The sequence below is a fragment of the Paroedura picta genome, chromosome 8, assembly GCF_049243985.1.
Source record: "Paroedura picta isolate Pp20150507F chromosome 8, Ppicta_v3.0, whole genome shotgun sequence".
In the NCBI taxonomy this organism is placed as follows: domain Eukaryota; kingdom Metazoa; phylum Chordata; class Lepidosauria; order Squamata; family Gekkonidae; genus Paroedura; species Paroedura picta.
In genome coordinates this window covers 576,925-594,871 of record NC_135376.1, presented here as the reverse complement: position 1 = coordinate 594,871, position 17,947 = coordinate 576,925, and the positions used below count along the sequence as shown (strand labels likewise).

At 49.2% G+C, this 17,947-nt stretch overlaps 1 protein-coding gene across 6 annotated transcripts in view; it reads left to right on the top strand.

The window, feature by feature from the left end:
• The window catches only part of OPA1 (OPA1 mitochondrial dynamin like GTPase), a 54,355-nt gene that overhangs the window by 253 nt on the left and 36,155 nt on the right, over positions 1-17,947 (top strand). For 2 of the 6 annotated variants that reach the window (XM_077347968.1, XM_077347974.1), the window contains exons 2-7: positions 1,019-1,334; positions 6,955-7,051; positions 8,673-8,780; positions 9,579-9,632; positions 11,037-11,104; positions 14,653-14,766. In XM_077347968.1, the coding sequence (XP_077204083.1) occupies positions 1,019-1,334; positions 6,955-7,051; positions 8,673-8,780; positions 9,579-9,632; positions 11,037-11,104; positions 14,653-14,766 (757 nt within the window). Of the gene's footprint in view, positions 1-347; positions 910-1,018; positions 1,335-6,954; positions 7,052-8,672; positions 8,781-9,578; positions 9,633-11,036; positions 11,105-14,652; positions 14,767-17,947 lie in introns of those variants that run through there. The other 4 variants (XM_077347972.1, XM_077347969.1, XM_077347970.1 and 1 more) reach the window with 4 other exon arrangements.

The following is a 17,947-nucleotide window of genomic DNA, read 5'->3' as shown; positions in this document are numbered from 1 at the left end:
GTCGCGAGGCCCAGCCGGGAGGGGCGGGGGTCTGGAGGCAGCTCTCCGAGTCAGGGAGGAGGGGCCTCTTCCAACGGCGGGACCCCCGCCCCCACCCCCACCCCCGTCCTGCAGCCGCCCCGCTCCCCCCCCCCCCCGCGCCGAGGCCTGTGGCCGGGGTCCCGCCCTGGGCTGCCCCCCCTCCCCCTCCCCCTCCCCCTCCCCCTCCCCCTCCGTGCTGCCCGAGGAAGGCCGTGGCGACTGGGCCCCTCCCCGGCGCTGGAGCCCCTGAAGCCCAAATGCTTTTTCCTTAGAGGGAGCAAAGCCTCGTCGTAAAAAGCGTCTCGCTCACTCCAAACCCTCCCTGCAGTTGTTGCCGTTCATTATAGGCGCTGCCTCAGAGGGTCCTGCTGTGCGTTAAGGCGCCTAAGGGGAGGTCCTTTAATTTTTGCCCCCTTGGTCCCATGCTCTGTGTCATGTGACCCACCACACTTTTTGGTTCTCTAGCACACAAGGGCTGCCTGCATGTCAGGTCTCTTGGGCACTGTATTCTTGCCTGTCTGGGGCCTCGCATATTGCGGCTGCCCTTCAAAGGAGAAAGGGTAGCAAAGGTCACATTGCAGTGACAACACGCCCTGTTCCTGGATAGTTGGGTTGATTTCCCATCCAGTTCTTTTCCATATGGCACTGTGCATTAGGAAGCACCCTACCTGCCATCTTCCCTGATTCCCAGCAACTGATGACCCCAAACCTGGCCACATGAAAGGGTTGTGGGCAGTGAAGCCGTGTTCACCAATGCCATGATCATCTCTGAGAGGGGGGGGGGGGCTGTGATTCAGCCCTGCTTTCAGTGTGCTGTTATTTAGAAATCAGCAGCCAATTGTTGGGTGGATGGTTATGACTATTTACGGTGGAATGCTGATGACCAATGTAAGTCCATTTTTATTTATGGCCTTGCACAAAATGGGATCCACAGTAAGGCCAGGATGATGCTAAGCTGGGCTTGATGGGGTAACAGCCTGCCTGTTTTCTGTTTCAGCGTTCTCTGTCGAAACGTAACCAGCGGCACCCGTGGAACAAGAGGGAGGTCACCATTGCTGAAACTGCGTCTTGTTTCCCGAAGTGTTCATCATTCCACCTACTCACTCTCTAAGTATCAAAGGTTTTCATTACGAACGTCAGTTCAGCAATTCTCCACTTTCAGCCGTCTTCCCTTACACAAGTCCAAGCTGCACGTGAAGTACGGCTTCCAACCTCACAGGAACTTTTGGCTAGCTAGGGTGGCTTCAAGGCTGCTAAAGCTTCGCTACATCGTGTTGGGATCTGCTGTAGGCGGTGGCTATACTGCCAAAAAGGTACTTGGGGCTGCAGTAGCAACTACTCTGCCTAGAGATGTTAAGGGTTGGGATTGGGGGAATGGGGAAAAAATAGAAGAAAATACATTATTCAGTATATTTTACAGGGATTTTTTCCCAGTGGAAGAGTTGGAAGGTATGAAGGAACACTGAAGTAAACCCTGTGAAATGTTTTGTCTTTAGAATGAGAAAAAAACTCATTTAAAAAAAGTGTTTCACTCGTTCCACAAATGACTTTTTTCCTTTGAGAAATTAAGGACATTTTGGGAATCACAAAAACAACTTCTTGCAATCCCCCCTTAGAATCAATGATATGAAAGTCAAGGTATATACACATGTATAATATGAAAAAATATGTAAAATAATCTACAGTGTCAGGTAATGTGGGGGTTGCCCTCAGTGCCCCAGCCACCTCTCTCTGCCATCAGAGGCAAGAGCTTTTCATGATGGAAGGAGTGAACTGCATTTCTGTTTTGGTTGCTTCCCCAGCAGCTTGATGTTCCCGCTGCTACCCTCAGAGCTTTTCCTTCCTTTCTTGGTGGTAGAGTGTAGAAATGGGGACAATGCTGTATGGTGTAGCCAGTTTAATGTAGTGGTTAGGCGTGTGGACTTCTAATCTGGCATGCCACCCACCCCACAGGTTATCTGTTGTGGGGAGAGGAATGGGAAGGCAACTGTAAGCCGCTTTGATCCTCCTTCAGGTAGGGAAAAGCGGCATATAAGAACTAACTCTCCTTCTCAGTGGGGATGCTGTGTGGCACTGCCATGTTCTGCATCCTGGGCTATGCAGGGGGGGCCTCTCCAGATTTGTCCGAAACTCAAACCCCTTCAAGACGGAGGTTCTGTGGCTGGGAAATAGGAGGGCGGGTCAGGAAGTGCGCTTGCCCATCCTGGCAGGGACTTACAACTGCACCCTAGGTCAAAATTTGGAGGTGACCATTGATGTCTCGCTAACTCTGGAGCTTTCCAGACATTCTTCCATCTACCTGTCTTCTGAACACCTGGCTACAGTGATCCATTTAACGGTCACCTCCAGAATAGATTTCTTTAACTCGCTCTACACGGGCCTGACCTTGTCCTTTTTCTGGAAATTGCAGCTGGTACAGAACACAGCTACTAGGGTCCTCACAGAAACCATATCCAGCCTGTGCTGAGGCAGCTGCAGTGGTTGCCGGTTGTTGCCCAGATCTGGTTCAAGGTTTTGGTTTTAGGTCCTTTGCAGTCTGGGACCCGCATACCTGAGAAGCCGCCTGTTGCCCTATGCCCTCCACAGAGCTTTATGCTCTGTGGGTACCAAGTTGTTGGTCATTCCCAGCCCCAGATAAGCACACTTGGCCTCGACCAGGGCCAGGGCCTTTTTGGTCTTGGCCCCCACCTGGTGGAAAGAGCTCCTGGGAGAGCTATGGAAGCTTTTGGCATTCCACAGGGCCTGCAAGACGGGGCTCTTCGGCCAGGTTTATGGTTGAGGCCAGGGTGATGAGGAAGATCTGATGCCTTCCCCCCTTCTGTGCTAGGCAGCCGCTATGCCATGGGTCATCTATGGCCCCCTTTTCCCACTTCCTTTGTTAGATCTTACGATGTTATTGGGTGGATGGGAGGCCGCATTACACCACCTTGTTCTTGGTTTCTTGCTATATAATCTTTTCATGTTTGTGTATTGTTTTAATATGAGCCTCTTGTGGTGCAGAGTGGTAAGGCAGCCGTCTGAAAGCTTTGCCCATAAGGCTGGGAGTTCGATCCCAGCAGCCAGCTCATGGTTGACTCAGCCTTCCATCCTTCCGAGGTCGGTAAAATGAGTACCCAGCTTGCTGGGGGGTAAACGGTCATGACTGGGGAAGGCACTGGCAAACCACCCCGTATTGAGTCTGCCATGAAAACGCTAGAAGGCGTCACCCCAAGGGTCAGACATGACCCGGTGCTTGCACAGGGGATACCTTTACCTTTTACCTTTTATTGTTTTAATGGGTTTTTTTGGGGTTTTTAATATGGACTACTTATACCCCACCACAAGCCAGTTCCTGGCAGTGGCGGGAAATAAATTTAAATAATAATAATAATAAATGGGTCTGGGCCTTGCTTCTCCTACCAAAAGCACTTCTGAGAGTGATGTCAACAGGGACAGACAGGAAAAGAGTGTTCCCTATGCTACAGGACAGCAAAATGCAGATGTTTGTATCTTTCTCAAAATAGAAATGTTTGAGGCATAAATGGCAGTTCAATGGATGAGCTAAAAACACAGGGAGAGCGCTATAAGCTGTGAAGGCCAGCCTCACTCTCCCAACATAATGTCCTTGCGACTGCCATGTGCGGAGGATTAGCAGGGTATGTGTACGTGTGCTAAAGGCCATCTGTCTTGCTTGGGAACCTTCCCATTGAGGTCTACATGCATTTGGTGGGTGCCAGGCAGTACTGTATAGGCTGATGGCCCTCACCAAAGTAGGAGCTCTTTTGTCAGGATGCACTTCAGTATCAGATGTACAAAGCAAAGTAACAGACCAGCCATGCAGACTGGTTCAGTCCCCTGTTGTTGCAAAGGGTTTGAAGAGGACAGATTGGGGGAAGTGATTTGGCTTCCCAAAATGCAGACATTCCAGGGCTGTCTCCTGAAGCTTTCTAACCCTGGAATGGGCTGTCTAGGGAGGAGCTCCCCCCCCCCCCACGGGCAGCCTTCAAGCAGCAGCTGGATGAACGTTTGTCAGCGATGCTCTGGGCTGATCTTTCATTGAGCAGGAAGCTGGACTAGGTGGCCTGTATGGCCCCTTCCAACCCTTATGCTTCCATGAAGCTGCTGCCCGCCAAATGCAAATTACGTTTGTCTCCATGAGATCAGCCTTGGCCCTGGGAGCCCTGAATGATCCCAAGTCAAGGATCTTTGTTCGCAGGCTCCAATGCAGTTTATTTAATTTCCATATTGCCCCTTGAGCTTGGGGCAGTTTGCAATAATGAAATTAAATAACACAATAGTAAAAATCAATTTAAAAATTAAGCCAGTCCCTCTTCCCTCACCGTCCCTAAGCACTCTCCGCCAGCTTACTGAAGTGATGGTATAAAGATATGGGGGAAACGAGAACGAGGGGGGAGGCCTGTATAGTTTCAGACCACCATAGTCCTGGCTCTGGTCTTGGGGGCCAGAGCTTACCAACTGGTTGGTGTTAGCAGATGCACCAGTATCAGAGTGCAGTGCTCTCCGGGGGAATATATTGGAAGAGGTAGACCCTCGAATATGCAGGGCCCAGGCTGTGTAGGAACCTTAAAGATCAGTGCCAAACTTTGAACCTCCTCCAGAATTCTTACCAGTAACCAATGTAGCTGCTCTATATACCTTATCAAGTGGTCCCGAGAAGGACTGTTTGAGTGACTGTTCCCATGTGTATCGTATGCCCAGGAAGCCATGCGATTGTCTGGCAGCCAGAAGTTCCAGCTCGTTACCATTATCCAGGATTCCCTTCAACGAGGTGAACTAGAATTGCACCCCAAGTATCTTTGATGCCAGACTCTGGTGGTGTCTGTGCTTCTTTCATCTCTGTTTTGTGCATGCAAGTCCATGTCTGAAAGGCAATTTGAAAAAAACAAGTAGTTGACAACTCATTATAGAATCATAGGGGGAAGGAGCCATAGAGGCCATCTAGTCCCACCCCCTGCTCAATGCAGAATCAGCTTAAAGAATCCAGGATAAGGATCTGTCCAGCCTCTGCTTGAAGACCACCAATTAGGGGGAGCTCCCCACCTCCTGAGGTAGCCCATTCAGTGATGAACTACTCTGACTGGAAACAAAATTCTGATATTTGGCCGATATCATTGTACACATAATTTAAACCCATTAAAATTAAGACCCACAGCTAGGCTTGAACTCACAAAGCTGTGATCTCTATGGACAAGCACCTTCCTGATGCCATTGACACCTGGGCATAACAACTACAGGCCCGTTTCACACTTAGCGTTTCTGGGCAAGATGATAGAAAGGGCAGTCGCAAACCAACTGACGGAATACCTGGAAGAAGCTTCGGTCCTAGACCCATCCCAGTCAGGCTTCCGGCCTGGCCATGGGGTAGAGACAGTGCTAGTCGCCCTGACGGACGACCTCCGTCGCCAGTTGGATCGAGGCGGGTCGGCACTGCTGATATTATTAGACCTCTCAGCAGCGTTCGCCACAGTCGATCATGAGCTTTTAGCTCGCTGCCTCATCGATGCTGGAATACGAGGGACAGCCCTTCAATGGCTGATCTCCTTCCTCCAGGATCGTGGACAGAGGGTTGCAATAGGAGAGAAAACATCAGACCGCCAGCAACTTACTTGTGGAGTCCCACAAGGAGCAGTCCTCTCTCCTATCCTATTCAACATCTTCATGCGCCCTCTCGCACAACTGGTACGGAAGTTTGGGCTGGGTTGCCATCAATATGCAGATGACACCCAGCTCTTCCTCCTGATGGATGGCCGCCCTGACTCTCCCCAAAAGCATTAGCCAGCTGCCTGGAAGCAGTGACGAGATGGCTCAAGCAGAGTCGTCTGAAGCTCAATCCTTCAAAGACGGAGGTCCTGTGGCTAGGTAGGAAGGGTCCTTGCGAGGAAGCGTGCCTGCCCACCCTGGATGGCGTGCAGCTCTCTACGGCTCACTCCGCCAGGAACCTAGGCGTGATTCTGGACGCCTCCCTCACAATGGAGGCCCAGATCACAAAGGTAGCGCGGCTGGCATTCTACCATCTCCGCCAAGCCAAACTACTAGCGCCCTACCTGGCCCCGGAACACCTAGCCACAGTGATCCATGCGACGGTCACCTCTAGACTGGACTTTTGTAACTCGCTCTACGCAGGCCTGCCCTTAGCCCTGACCCGGAAACTACAACTAGTTCAAAATGCAGCAGCCAGGATCCTCACAGCAACACCGTGGAGGTCTCATATCCGGCCTATTCTCCATCAGCTGCAATGGTTACCAGTTGAATTCCGGATCAGACTAAAGGTTCTGGTAATTACCTTCAAGGCCATACGTGGTCAGGGCCCAGTGTACCTGAGGGACTGCCTCCCCGCCTATGCCCCCAAAAGAGCTCTGCGCTCTACTGCCTCCAATCAGCTAAGGATCCCTGGCCCTAAAGAAGTTTGCCTGGTCTCGACCAGGGCCAGAGCATTCGCTGTTCTGGCCCCCACCTGGTGGAACGAGCTCCCGGAGGAGATCAGGGCCCTGACGGAGCTTAAACAGTTCCGCAGGGCCTGCAAAATGAGCTCCTCCACCAGGCATTTGGCCGAGACCAGACGTAATCAATCAGCGACCAAGGGCCCCTGCTCCCCCCCCTCAGAATCCCATCAATAAGCCCTGGACCTGTTTGTATTACTATATTGTTTACTGTTATACTGTGTTGTTATTTGGTTACAATTATTAGTTATCAGTTATACATGTTCTACAGACTGTTTTATGTATTGTTCTCTGTTATAATGTAAACCGCCCTGAGCCTCCGGGGAGGGCGGTATAGAAGTATGATAAATAAATAAATAAATAACTTTGATTGGGTTGAATTGTGCAGGTCTTTTGTGGCAAAGCCTGAGGAAGGTGGAAAGGATGCTGATTGCTGATTTTTCCTTCTGCACCGTAAACCTCAGTGATAATGTTTTCCTGGCCTTTCTCTTAGACATTCGACCAGTGGAAGGACATGATTCCTGACCTCAGCGAGTACAAGTGGATTGTGCCCGACTTCATATGGGAACTTGACGAATACATTGATTTCGGTTGGTTCTGGATTCTTATTTCCCTTCTAATGCTGAGATAATGCACAGCTTGGATACAGGAATCATAGAATCATAGAGTTGGAAGGGACCTCATGGGTCAGGATATATTAATTTTTTAAATTACATTTTTTTACTTCACTTTTCTCCCCAATGATGACCCAAAGTGGTTTACATTGTTCTCCTATCTTCCATTTTGTCCTCAGAATAACCCTGTAAGGTAGGTTAGGCAGAGAGAGAGAAGGGGAGGGGGGAGGCTGACTCAAGGTAACCTGGCAAGATTCCATGGCAGGGTGGGGATTAAAACTATCCATTATTTAAGTATTTAATTAATCAATTTATAGCCCACCCATCAGTTTATCATTCTACCCAGGAATCTTCCCTGGTTGTCCAAGGCCCAGTCTCACCACCACCAAACTTTTAAAATTCTGATTTATGTGAGAAGCATCTGCAAATCAATATAGGGTGGTTCATCTCTGTCCACTCTGAAACAAATCTGGGTTTTGGAGAAGCAGCCAGAAGAAGTTGGTTATTATAGGCCACTTTTCTCTACCCAAAGGAGTCTCAAAGCGGCTTACATTCGCCTTCCCTTCCTCTCCCCCCAACAGACACCCTGTGAGGGAGGGGAGGCTGAGGCAGCCCTGATATTACTGAAGAAGAAGAAGAGTTGGTTCTTATATGCCACTTTTCTCTACCCAAAGGAGTCTCAAAGTGGATTCCAGTCGCCTTCCCTTTCCTCTCCCCACAACAGACACCCTGTGAGGGAGGGGAGGCTGAGAGAGCCCTGAGATTACTGAAGAAGAAGAAGAGCTGGTTCCTATATGCCATTTTTCTCTACCCAGTCGCCTTCCCTTCCCTTTCCCTACAACAGACACCCTGTGAGGGAGGGGAGGCTGTGACAGCTCTGAGATTACTGAAGAAGAAGACTTGGTTTTTATATGCCGCTTTCCTCTATCAGAAGGAGTCTGAAAGTGGCTTCCATTCGTCTTCCCTTTCCTCTCCCCACAACAGACACCCTGTGAGGTGGATGAGGCTGAGAGAGCCCTGATATTCCTGCTCTGTCAGAACAGCTTTATCAGTGCTGTGGGGAGCCCAAGGTCACCCAGCTGACTGCATGTGAAGGAGGAGCGGGGGATCAAACCCACCTTACCAGATTAGAAGTCCACACTCCTAACTACTACACCAAGCTGGCTCTTGGAAACTTTCAGTTGCGATGGTTGTGTTTGGGTTTGGAATCCCAGGAGGCCTGAGTTGAACTGTGAACTCTGTCCCTGAAGCCAGCTGGGAACTCTCAGCCTCATTCCCTCTTTGTAAACTGAGAGTCACAGCAGCTGACTCCTTGGGAATAGGGACGTGTATGTGAAAGCTGGCACTGGCCCTTTAAATGATGCCCTGATTCTAATGTGCAGGTTTTGATGTGTCTTCTGTGTGTGATATTATTTAAGACTTTCATAGTAATATTTGAAATCTGATCTACAAGAGCCTATGTTTTGAAAGGGGAGCCCTCATGTAACTGGTTAAGAATGGGGAGGGGGGAGCCCCTAAAGCAACACAGTTATGGTTACCTTTAACAAAAGAAAAACATTTCCATTGTGATATCCCCCCCCCCCCCCGGTTTTCCTAGACAAACTCAGCAAAGCTCTTCCTGAGTCTGAAGAACTTATGAAGCTGCTGCCCGACTTGGACAAGATCGGAGAGAGCTTTGGCTCCCTGAGGGACTTCTTCACACCTGGTGAGGGGATTTTTCAACTTCAGTTATAAGGGGATGATACACGGTGGGAAGCCTGCCAGGCATGTTTTGTGGCTTCCCAGCCTCTTAACCTTTCCACCAGAGGTAAGTGAGCGGCAGCTGTGCTTCCAGGGAGTCTTCTGGCTCAGACACACACACACACACACACACACCGGCGGCAGCAGGGATGTTCTCTTGTTGATGTCCCTTGTTTTTGGGAGTTACCTGCTGACCTGTTTCTTGATATGCAAACTGAATGCCGAGTCAGGCACTGGTCCCTGGTCCCAACCTAGATGGAGGTCGTTGCAAAGAGGCATGTCTCCAAGGTGGGCAAAAGGCTCTTGTGGTTTGGGAGAGGCTGTTCTCTGGGCTTCCCCCAACCAGAAGTTCAGCTTGTCTTGTGGATGTTTACCCCACCAGGGGTGCCCAGGGCATCAGAGGAGCACTGTGGCAGATGCCTTCAAGGAGCCGGAAATCCAGCTCACCACCTAAACCTTCAGCTTTGCTTGATGTGCTCTCTATAGACGGCAGGGCACTCTTATTGCACTTGGGCTAGAGTGGGAGGGGAGCCCCGGGTCCTTCAAGTAGAGGAGGCCCCCTACCACACACACACCCTTGTGTTTAGCACTGAATTATTTTCCATTCCCCTGTCTGTCCTCTGTTGACATGCTGCATTTTGTAGCTTCACCATCATGTCTCTGTGGCTCTTGTGATGCATGAGACCAAAAATGTCTCTCATTTCCTTTGCCATTTGTTTCTATTTATAATTTTTATTTCCCCTTTTTTGCTGGTTTTCCACAGGTTACAATTTGGTTAGTGAAGTCATAGGAGCTTCTGATCTACTTCTGTTGTTAGGTGTGTAAAATGCACTTTTTACTGCCCTTTAACACGCCTTCCCCTTTTAAACAATTACCATTTTAAAATACTGAAAGGTGAGGAGAGAATTCATCCATTAGGCAGGGTACTTCTTTTCATAATTTTGGAAACCTTGTGGATCTGTCACTATAGATGCAAATCTGGCAAGTCAGATGGCTTTCAGTTTAAACAGAAAGCCATAAAATCCATGCTGCATGTATACCTCTGCATTTTAGGAATGTCAGGCATTTGCATTAAAAAAAATTGTTGACATTCTTTTACCCACATTGTGTGCAATGTGATGTCCCCTCACATACATACAATGTGTGTGTGTGTTGTGTGTGTGTGAAAATAAATTATATGCATGAGCATGAAAGGGAGAGGATGATAAATTGAAGTTTGTAAAATAAGCATCAGGTGCCAAGGTGGTAGGCTTTGCAACTTGGGGGGTAGAATTCTTAGGAGAGTAGCGGGTTCTAATTTACTGGTCGTCCCCAGCCCCAGGGAAGCTCGCCTGGCCTCCACCAGGGCCAGGGCCTTTTCGGTCCTGGCCCCGACCTGGTGGAACGAGCTCCCAAACGAGCTGCGGGCCCTCTGGGAGCTTTTGGTGTTCTTCTGTGGGGCTTGCAATACGGAGCTTTCCTGCCAGGTCAATGGCTGAGGCTGGGTGGCCAGGAAGATCAGCCCCTCCCGCTCATAGAATGGCAGTAGTGAGTTCTATCAGCCCCCTCTCCACCTCCTCCCTTAGATGGTGACAATTAGGGTTTTAGGGGTTTTTTTTTGCTGCGATTCTTGGTTTTATAGGATTTTTATATTATATGTATTAGTTTTATCGGTTTTTATGAGGATATATTAGGTTTTTATCTGAATTGTAACCCACCTCGAGCCTTTGGGGGGAGGTGGGTTAATAATAATAATAATAATAATAATAATAATAATAATAATAATAATAATAATAATAATAATAATAATAATGTAAAGTGCCCTTAGTTTTAAGCCTGTGAATCCAGAGGACAAAAAAGAGTTCCCAGGGTGGTGGGGGGGGGCAGACTAGGTACACGCAGGGATAGTTCTTGGTGACTCCTGCTTAACTCTGCTGGACAGAGCTGTTGAGTCCCCCTCCCTCAGGAGCCCAGCAATATGCCTTCCTCTCTCTGCACACTCCTGATGGGAATTTCCTCAGCCACCTTGGGAAGCCCATGAAGTGAGAGTGTGGGATGTAAACAGTTTATATTTGGCTTGTCAACAAAAGGTCCTCTTAGGTGGACTCTGCAGTGCAGCAGGGAAAGAGTTTGTAGACTTGTCTGTAGAGTGACTCTAACAGGTGGCTGTCTCATGGCTGCCTTTGTCCCAGGGAGTATTTCCTGCCCTGGCTGAGCATTTCTTGCCCCTCTTGTTTCCCAGGTTCTCCGGGGGAGACGTCATTCAGAGCAACAGATCAGGGAGGCGAGAGTGAGAAGCAGTTCAAGAAGGTACGTTTTGGAAGGCTCAGGTATGTGGGCGAAGCGTCTCCTGTGCGGGGTGGGGGAGCATCAGTCTTGATTTGCTGGGGGATTCAAGTTGGCAGTCAGTAAAATGCTTCTGTTGGGGAACAGTGGCTTGAGGAAGGTGCCACAAAAAGGCTTGGGGCATGCAGCGTGTTCCCTGGGAAGCCTACTGTGTGTGAGCCTCCTGAAATGCAAGCAGGGGCAGGGTATTGTTACATTTTTAGTCCCAGTCTTGGACTCATTAACAGTTGTTCAGTTTCTAACCAGCCCCCTTCCTGCATTAGAAGACCAGGCATAAAACTAGGAAGCTGAAGTCTGGGGAGTGGCATCCAAGCAAACTGCCACATAAGAAGGCTTCCTCTGTGCTGTGAAATGCCAGAATATGGGAGCTTTTAGCAGGGGAAGGGAACACTGCGATAGAATCATAGAGTTGGAAGGGGCCATACAGGCCATCTAGTCCAACCCCCTGCTCAACACAGGTGTAGCACACAGAAGCCTCTTGCAGGGATGTTTGGACTGCGGAATCCCAGCTTGATCATAAGGCATGAGGTAGACCCTAATAGATGGTGGAGGAGGCAGACTCTGAGCTGCATCAGGCTCAAGGCAGTTGAGTGTTTCTGTAAAAAAAAACAAAAAAACTGCTGTGTTCCTGGGGCCCAGGAGATGAGCGGCACTTGGGCTCCTGTTCAGGCTGGTTTCTGTGTAATTTATTTTCCCATGATTTGCTCCAAGCAGCCACTGGAGGAAGATGCTAACAGTTCTTCCTCGCAAGCAGTGGTCCTGGACTTCTCGGGCTGTTTCAGGGCAGGGAAATGGCACGGGGAGGCAAATGAATTAAAGCCCCCCCTATCACACCCAGAGTGTGGGTCCTGCTTTGCTGCTGTTTAGGAAGGAAAGTGACCTTACTGGAGGTCTCACAAGTCCCAGCATCACAGGTAGTTTGAAACAGACAAACAAAAATCACGGGAAGGGTGGCAGGTTTGTAGCCTGAAGCTGATGCCAGGAGGATCCAGGTGGTCCTAAAGTGGACCTTAGTGCCCCCCAAAGACTCCTGAGAGCTGCCAAGTAAGTAAGACCCTAACCCTGAGTTCTTTGCCATCACCTCCTGCCTGGTCCTTTGAAGTGAAGAAGGAGAAGGAGAAGAAGCCGAAAAGAAGAGTTGGTTCATATATGCCGCTTTTGTCTACCTGAAGGAGTCTCAAAGAGGTTTACAGTCGCTTTCACTTCCTCTCCCCATAACAGACACCCTGTGGGGTGGGTGAGGCTGAGAGAGCCCTGATATTCCTGCTCAGTCAGAACAGTTTTATCAGTGCCATGGCGAGCCCAAGGTCACCCAGCTGGCTGCATGTGGGGGAGTGCACAATTGAACCTGGCATGCCAGATCAGAAGTCCGCCCTCCTAACCACTACACCAAACTGCCGGGGTCCCCTTCTGCCTGCCAAGCTGAGCCGCAGCTCCTCCACGCCCCTCAGAACATGCATGTTCAGTGTACCATTAACATATGTGTAAATACACAGAAAACAAGCAGCACAAATGTAGCATTTTTAAAATATAGTATTTGCTGGTGTATAAGACTACTTTTTCCCCCTAAAAAACATGCCTCCAATTGGGGGGGTCGTCCTATACCCCGGGTGCACTTCAGTTGGGATAGACATAGCTGCCCATAGTGGCCCATAGTACTGTAATGTAATGTAACAAACTCTATATTTTGAGTGAAAATGTTGGGGGGTCATCTTATACGCCCAGTTGTCTTATATGCCAGCAAATACGGTAAATCTAGAAAGGACTTAGCAGTTGCCTCTCAGAGACATGGAGGGGCTGTCCTTTTTTTGGAATTGGCAGCTGTTTTAAAATTAAATGGGCCAGAGGTTGGGCGAAGAATTGGAAATCGTCAGAGAGCCCTTCCATTGGTCAATGGCTGGATAAAGTAGCTGAACTGTCAAAAATGGCAAGACTTTCTTTTATGATCAATAGAAGACCCATGGAAGAATATCAAGAGTAATGGTGCTACTTTTTGGACTATCTTAAGAAAGGGAACTAGAGATATAAATGTAATCTGTTATTATGTATCACCAAAGTAGAATGAGGAGGGTATTATATTGCTTTGTATGGACAATGAGCACCATAGAAGTTAATTAATTTTTTCTGCATTCTTTGTCAACTCATTTTTTCTTAATAAAAAAATATTTTAAAAGAATGGGCCAGAGGACACATAAATGCTTTGAAGATGGACTTGGAATGGAGTTTGGCCAGCATCTCTAGTTTGTCATGTATGTCAGTGCTGTTTTGATTTTCTTTTGTTTATACTGCTACTCTTTCTTTGTATTTACACACTTCTTAATGGCATATTGAGCCCCATTTACAAGAGACTGCTTCTCACTGTTTACAAATTGTGGGTCCAGGATGGGTATCATTTCGTATCGTTTACAACACATCACTATTTTGATACAAAAATATTTATGTCTGTGTTTTTCACACTTGTTGATGTTATTTTAAATATTATTTAGGGCTGCATGCTTGTTGTGTTGAAGGGCAGGGAGAGGCTTGATTCAGAGCAGTCCCTGACGAAACAGCCTCCCTGTGATTTTTTTCATAGTGCTGTGACAGCCTGTAAGTTTGTGTTTACAAAACTTCCCTTCCCAGTCCTGTGCTTTTGATTGTTTGGCTTCATTTTAAAATCGATTATTAGTGGCATTTTATATACTTATGAGTCCCCTTTCCTCTCAAAGTGTGTTGAACTTTTGGCCTGGCCAGGCAGCAAAATGAGGTGGTTGGAGGTCTGAGCTGGCAAAATGAGCTGTACGGCTTCAGGCTGTAGGTGAGAAAGGGGGTCTCTTGTTTTAAGCCCTCCCCTCCCTATTTAGGAGGAACCAAAGAACATTCTGGTGTTTTTTAAGCCTGCAATAATTAATTAAGTGGTCCTTGTTCCTGCAGCCTGAACTGGGGTGCTGCCTGCTCTGTTACCTCCTCCTGTGTGTGCAGACCAGGCTCCTGTGTGCCATTTTGGGGGCCCTGCTGGAAAAAAGGGCTCCTGGATAAATTGTACAGGTAGTGTGTGGAGTCCTCTGGCATTGCTGAATTGTTTGTTTAAAGGCACGGTTTGGCGTAGGACAGGAGAGGCCTTGACTTTCAGGCGAACCAGTTCCGTTCCTGGTTACTGCATCATTTTTTAATTACAGTCATGTTGTCTTGGAGAGCCATAAAGCAGGAGGCCTGTCCTTCCCCTGAGGACAGTGTATTCCTTAGTCCTTCCTAGCGACCCCTCGTGTTCTCCTCTTGTCTGCATTCCGTGTTTCATCGGGGACCACATCTCTTTGGCTGATCTGCTCCTGTTTTGCCAGACATCGTCGTCACCCCATCTTCATTCACTTTCTCCCTCAGATGTGCCCAGAGAGAAATGAGCATGTGTGTGCTGAGATCTCTTGTCTTGCCCCCCCCTTATTTCTTCCCCTGCCCCTTTGGTTCGTTATTATTTCTCCCCTCACCTCCGTTTTTTTCCTTCCTCTCCCCCTCCTCCCGTAACTGTGCGGCAGGGCCTGCTTGGCGAACTCATTCACTTGCAGCAGCAAATCCAGCGGCACGAAGAGGAAGTCCGCAGAGCCACTGTGGACCCAGGTGGCTCAGGCCCCTCCCAGCAGAAGCGAAAGGTGATGGCTTGGAAAAGGGCAGCGGGGTGCTGCAATACCCCCCCTCCCCCAATCACATGCCATGGCTTGGTGCCAGAGAGCACCCCCCTGATTGTCCCGTGCTTGTTGGCCTTAATGGTGGTTTGATTGAGCCAGCTGCCTCGTGGCAGTGCTGGGCAGGGAATGATCTTCTACACAGATGAAATTAGCTGCGGGAATGATCTGCACTTCCCTTTGCTTCTGGGGCTTGGAAATCCTACTCTTGTTTGGGTGTTCAGCGGCTGGGAAAGAGCCATGGGGGCTGGGGGTGGAGGTGTTGTTCATGGGCCTTCTACAGGCCCCTTCTGTTCTCATCCAGCAGGGCTTCGTTTGTGGACCTGAACTGTGAGTCATTAGGACTCTTTGAATTGGCTTGACCAACTGGATGGTACGCCCACTTGCATGACCTGGCCATAGAGCCTCTTGCCTGCCTGAGGCTGAATTTACAAATGTTTGCTCTGTCGAAAGAAAGAGACTCCGTGCCCTGCAGGGCCTGTCAGACAGAATCGATCCTCCAGGCGCTCCGTTGAGGCGCTCCTACTTGGCCTGCTTTCAGCTTCTCTGGTTGTCATGGCAAAGTGCCAGTGTATTAAATGCTTTCATAGAACATTCCTGAATTGTGAGGGAAGGAGCAGGATGAAAATCAAATGAAATAAATAAAATAACTGTAACTCAGTGGCTGCTGCTTGAATTGACGTGACTGCCCACAGGCCCCCAGCACATCCAGGCAGCTTTTCCGTCCTGTGGAGTAGGCTAGGCTCCGAAAGGTGGCTTTCCCCAAGCTGTCCAGTGAGCTTTAAGACTAAGCAGGTTTCTGAGCTTGAGTCTTCAGCATTCTAAGTTGATCTCTGTAGCTGCTGCAGCAGGGCATCTTCCTCTGATGGGATGTGCCATCAAGTTGTAGCTGGCGTATGGTAAACCTGTAGAGCAGGGGTGGTCGAACTGTGGCTCTCCAGATGTCCATGGACTACAATCCCTGCAGCTGGCAAGGGTTCATGAGAATTTTAGACCATGAACATCTGAAGAGCCAGTTTGACCACCCCCACAGTCGGGTGTTCAAGGCAGCAGCAGATTTACATAAGTGGTTTATTCATTCATTCACTTTGCCCCGGAGGCTACAGTGAGACTGTATGGCTGGCCCAAGTTTCCATCGCAGATGTGCCAGTTCCTGGTCTGACATGCAAACCACGGTACCACACGGGCTCTGCCATTGCCTACCTCTGCCCAGCATTGGGACTTCTTAGGTGGCGGGGTATGCATGTGTTATCATTGTTATTTTTATTGGGGTTTATATTAGAAATAGCTTTATGCCAAGCTCTTCAAGGGAGCAAAACGACTAATCAATGTCAGTAGATAAATCCAGATTCTAGCCAGGGCCGACTGTTCAGCTTCTGAGCTGTGATCAGATGGGGTCAGTCTGGATTCCCCAGGCCAGGGCTCCTGCAAGGCAGCTCTTCAAGGCGAGGGTGGAGAAGAAATGCCAGGCCTCTCTGAGTTGAGGCTGGTGGCTCAGAATTTCGACTGTTTCCCCCCACAAGTGTTGATCCTCGTGCCTGGAGCAGAAAATTTCAGGTGAGGAACAAGAAGGTTCTCCAGATTAGAGGCTGCTGCTCTGGACCACGACTCCATGCTGTGTGATGTGGCTTTGGCCCAGAGGGACCCAATGCTTGCTGCAGCCTTCCAGGCTGAATTACAACCCCCCCCCCCCCCATCGGCAATTAGCCTTCCTATCCCAGCCAGCAGGGGGTCTAGAGCAGGGAGGCTGTGCCAGCAGACTCCAGGAGCAGGATCCTTTTGGGCGCCCTTTCACAGGAGGAGCAGGCACAAGGTACATCTGTTCTCTCTGCCCACTTGCAGTGTTTGCTCGCTTTGCCAAGCACATTCCTTGTGAGGTGCACTTCCTGAGTGGGCCGTGATGCCTCTGCTGCCGCGGCATTGTCCTCTTCAGCCTAGTCCCTCTGCAGCAGAGCCTTGGCACAAGGCCTGCTGCACATGTGGGTGGGGGGGGGGGTTCCTGGGAGCGGTGCAGGTACAAGCAGAGACAGAGGCTTGGGGCCATCTGTGTTTCCACAGACAAAAGGACTTTTTGCCCGCAAAGTGTTTCCTGGAGGCAGAACTTTGGGCAGAGGCAGAAGTTGGGAGGTGGATGGGAATCTTCCCCTCTGCAAAGCTGCTCCATTGGGCCTGAGCGGCCTGAGGCAGGCTGTACAGAGCTCCAGCCCAGCTGCTCACCAGAAAGGAGAGATATGGGAGCCATGTGGACCAGCAGCTGTGTGCTTCCCGCCCCACAAAGAGGGAGCAGGCAAGAAAGAGCTCCCTTTCCCTTGCTGGATGGCATCAGCAGAAGCAGGGATGATTCCCTAGAGCAGGGGCCCATACCTTTGGTGGGATTCCAGTCTAGTGAAAAGGCAGCTGCTGTAAAATGGGTGCCGCAGGAGGTGGAGCCAGCCACAAAGAACAGAAGCAGCCGCTGCATCTCCTCATGCTGTGGGGGCAGCTCCTGCCCAAAACATCTGCATGTTCACCTCAAAGCCTTTCTGGGCAAAATTCCTACCTTGTCCCTCCCACTTTCTAAAAAAAAAATGCTTGGCAAGCACCAGATGGAGAAAGGAGTCTTGTTCGCCCCCAGGACAGTCTTGTTGATGATGAGGTGGATGAAGGACCTGATGAAGGTGGAAGCTTACACAGAAGTCATGTTTAAGGGGCCAAAGAGATGCTTTGGGTGTAGGGTGGATTTTCTGGTTCAGACCCAGCTTAGTATAGACGTTCTCCGGTCATATTGAAAAACATGTTGCAAATACTGTAAAATAAAATAGGTTTTTATTTGGGCTGGACAGTTTTTATTGCAGAACACAGTCTTCAAAGAAAACACTTTTGGGGTGGCTACCAGATGCTGTTTTCTAAAAAAAAAGCTACAGCAATGAACTCTTCAGTTTATTATTATTATTATTATTATTATTATATTTCGATTTATTTCCCGCCACTCCCAAATGGCTCGTGGTGGGTTACAGTGTCTTAAGTTGTTTACCTCCAAGCACGAAGGACAACTCTGCTGCTGTGAATCCATCAGGTCCTGAGTTTGTTTTAAGGAACACTGGCTTGGGAGCAGAATAAGAAAGTAATTTGGGGAGGTCATTGTCTGTGAAGCTTTGCCCCAGCTAAA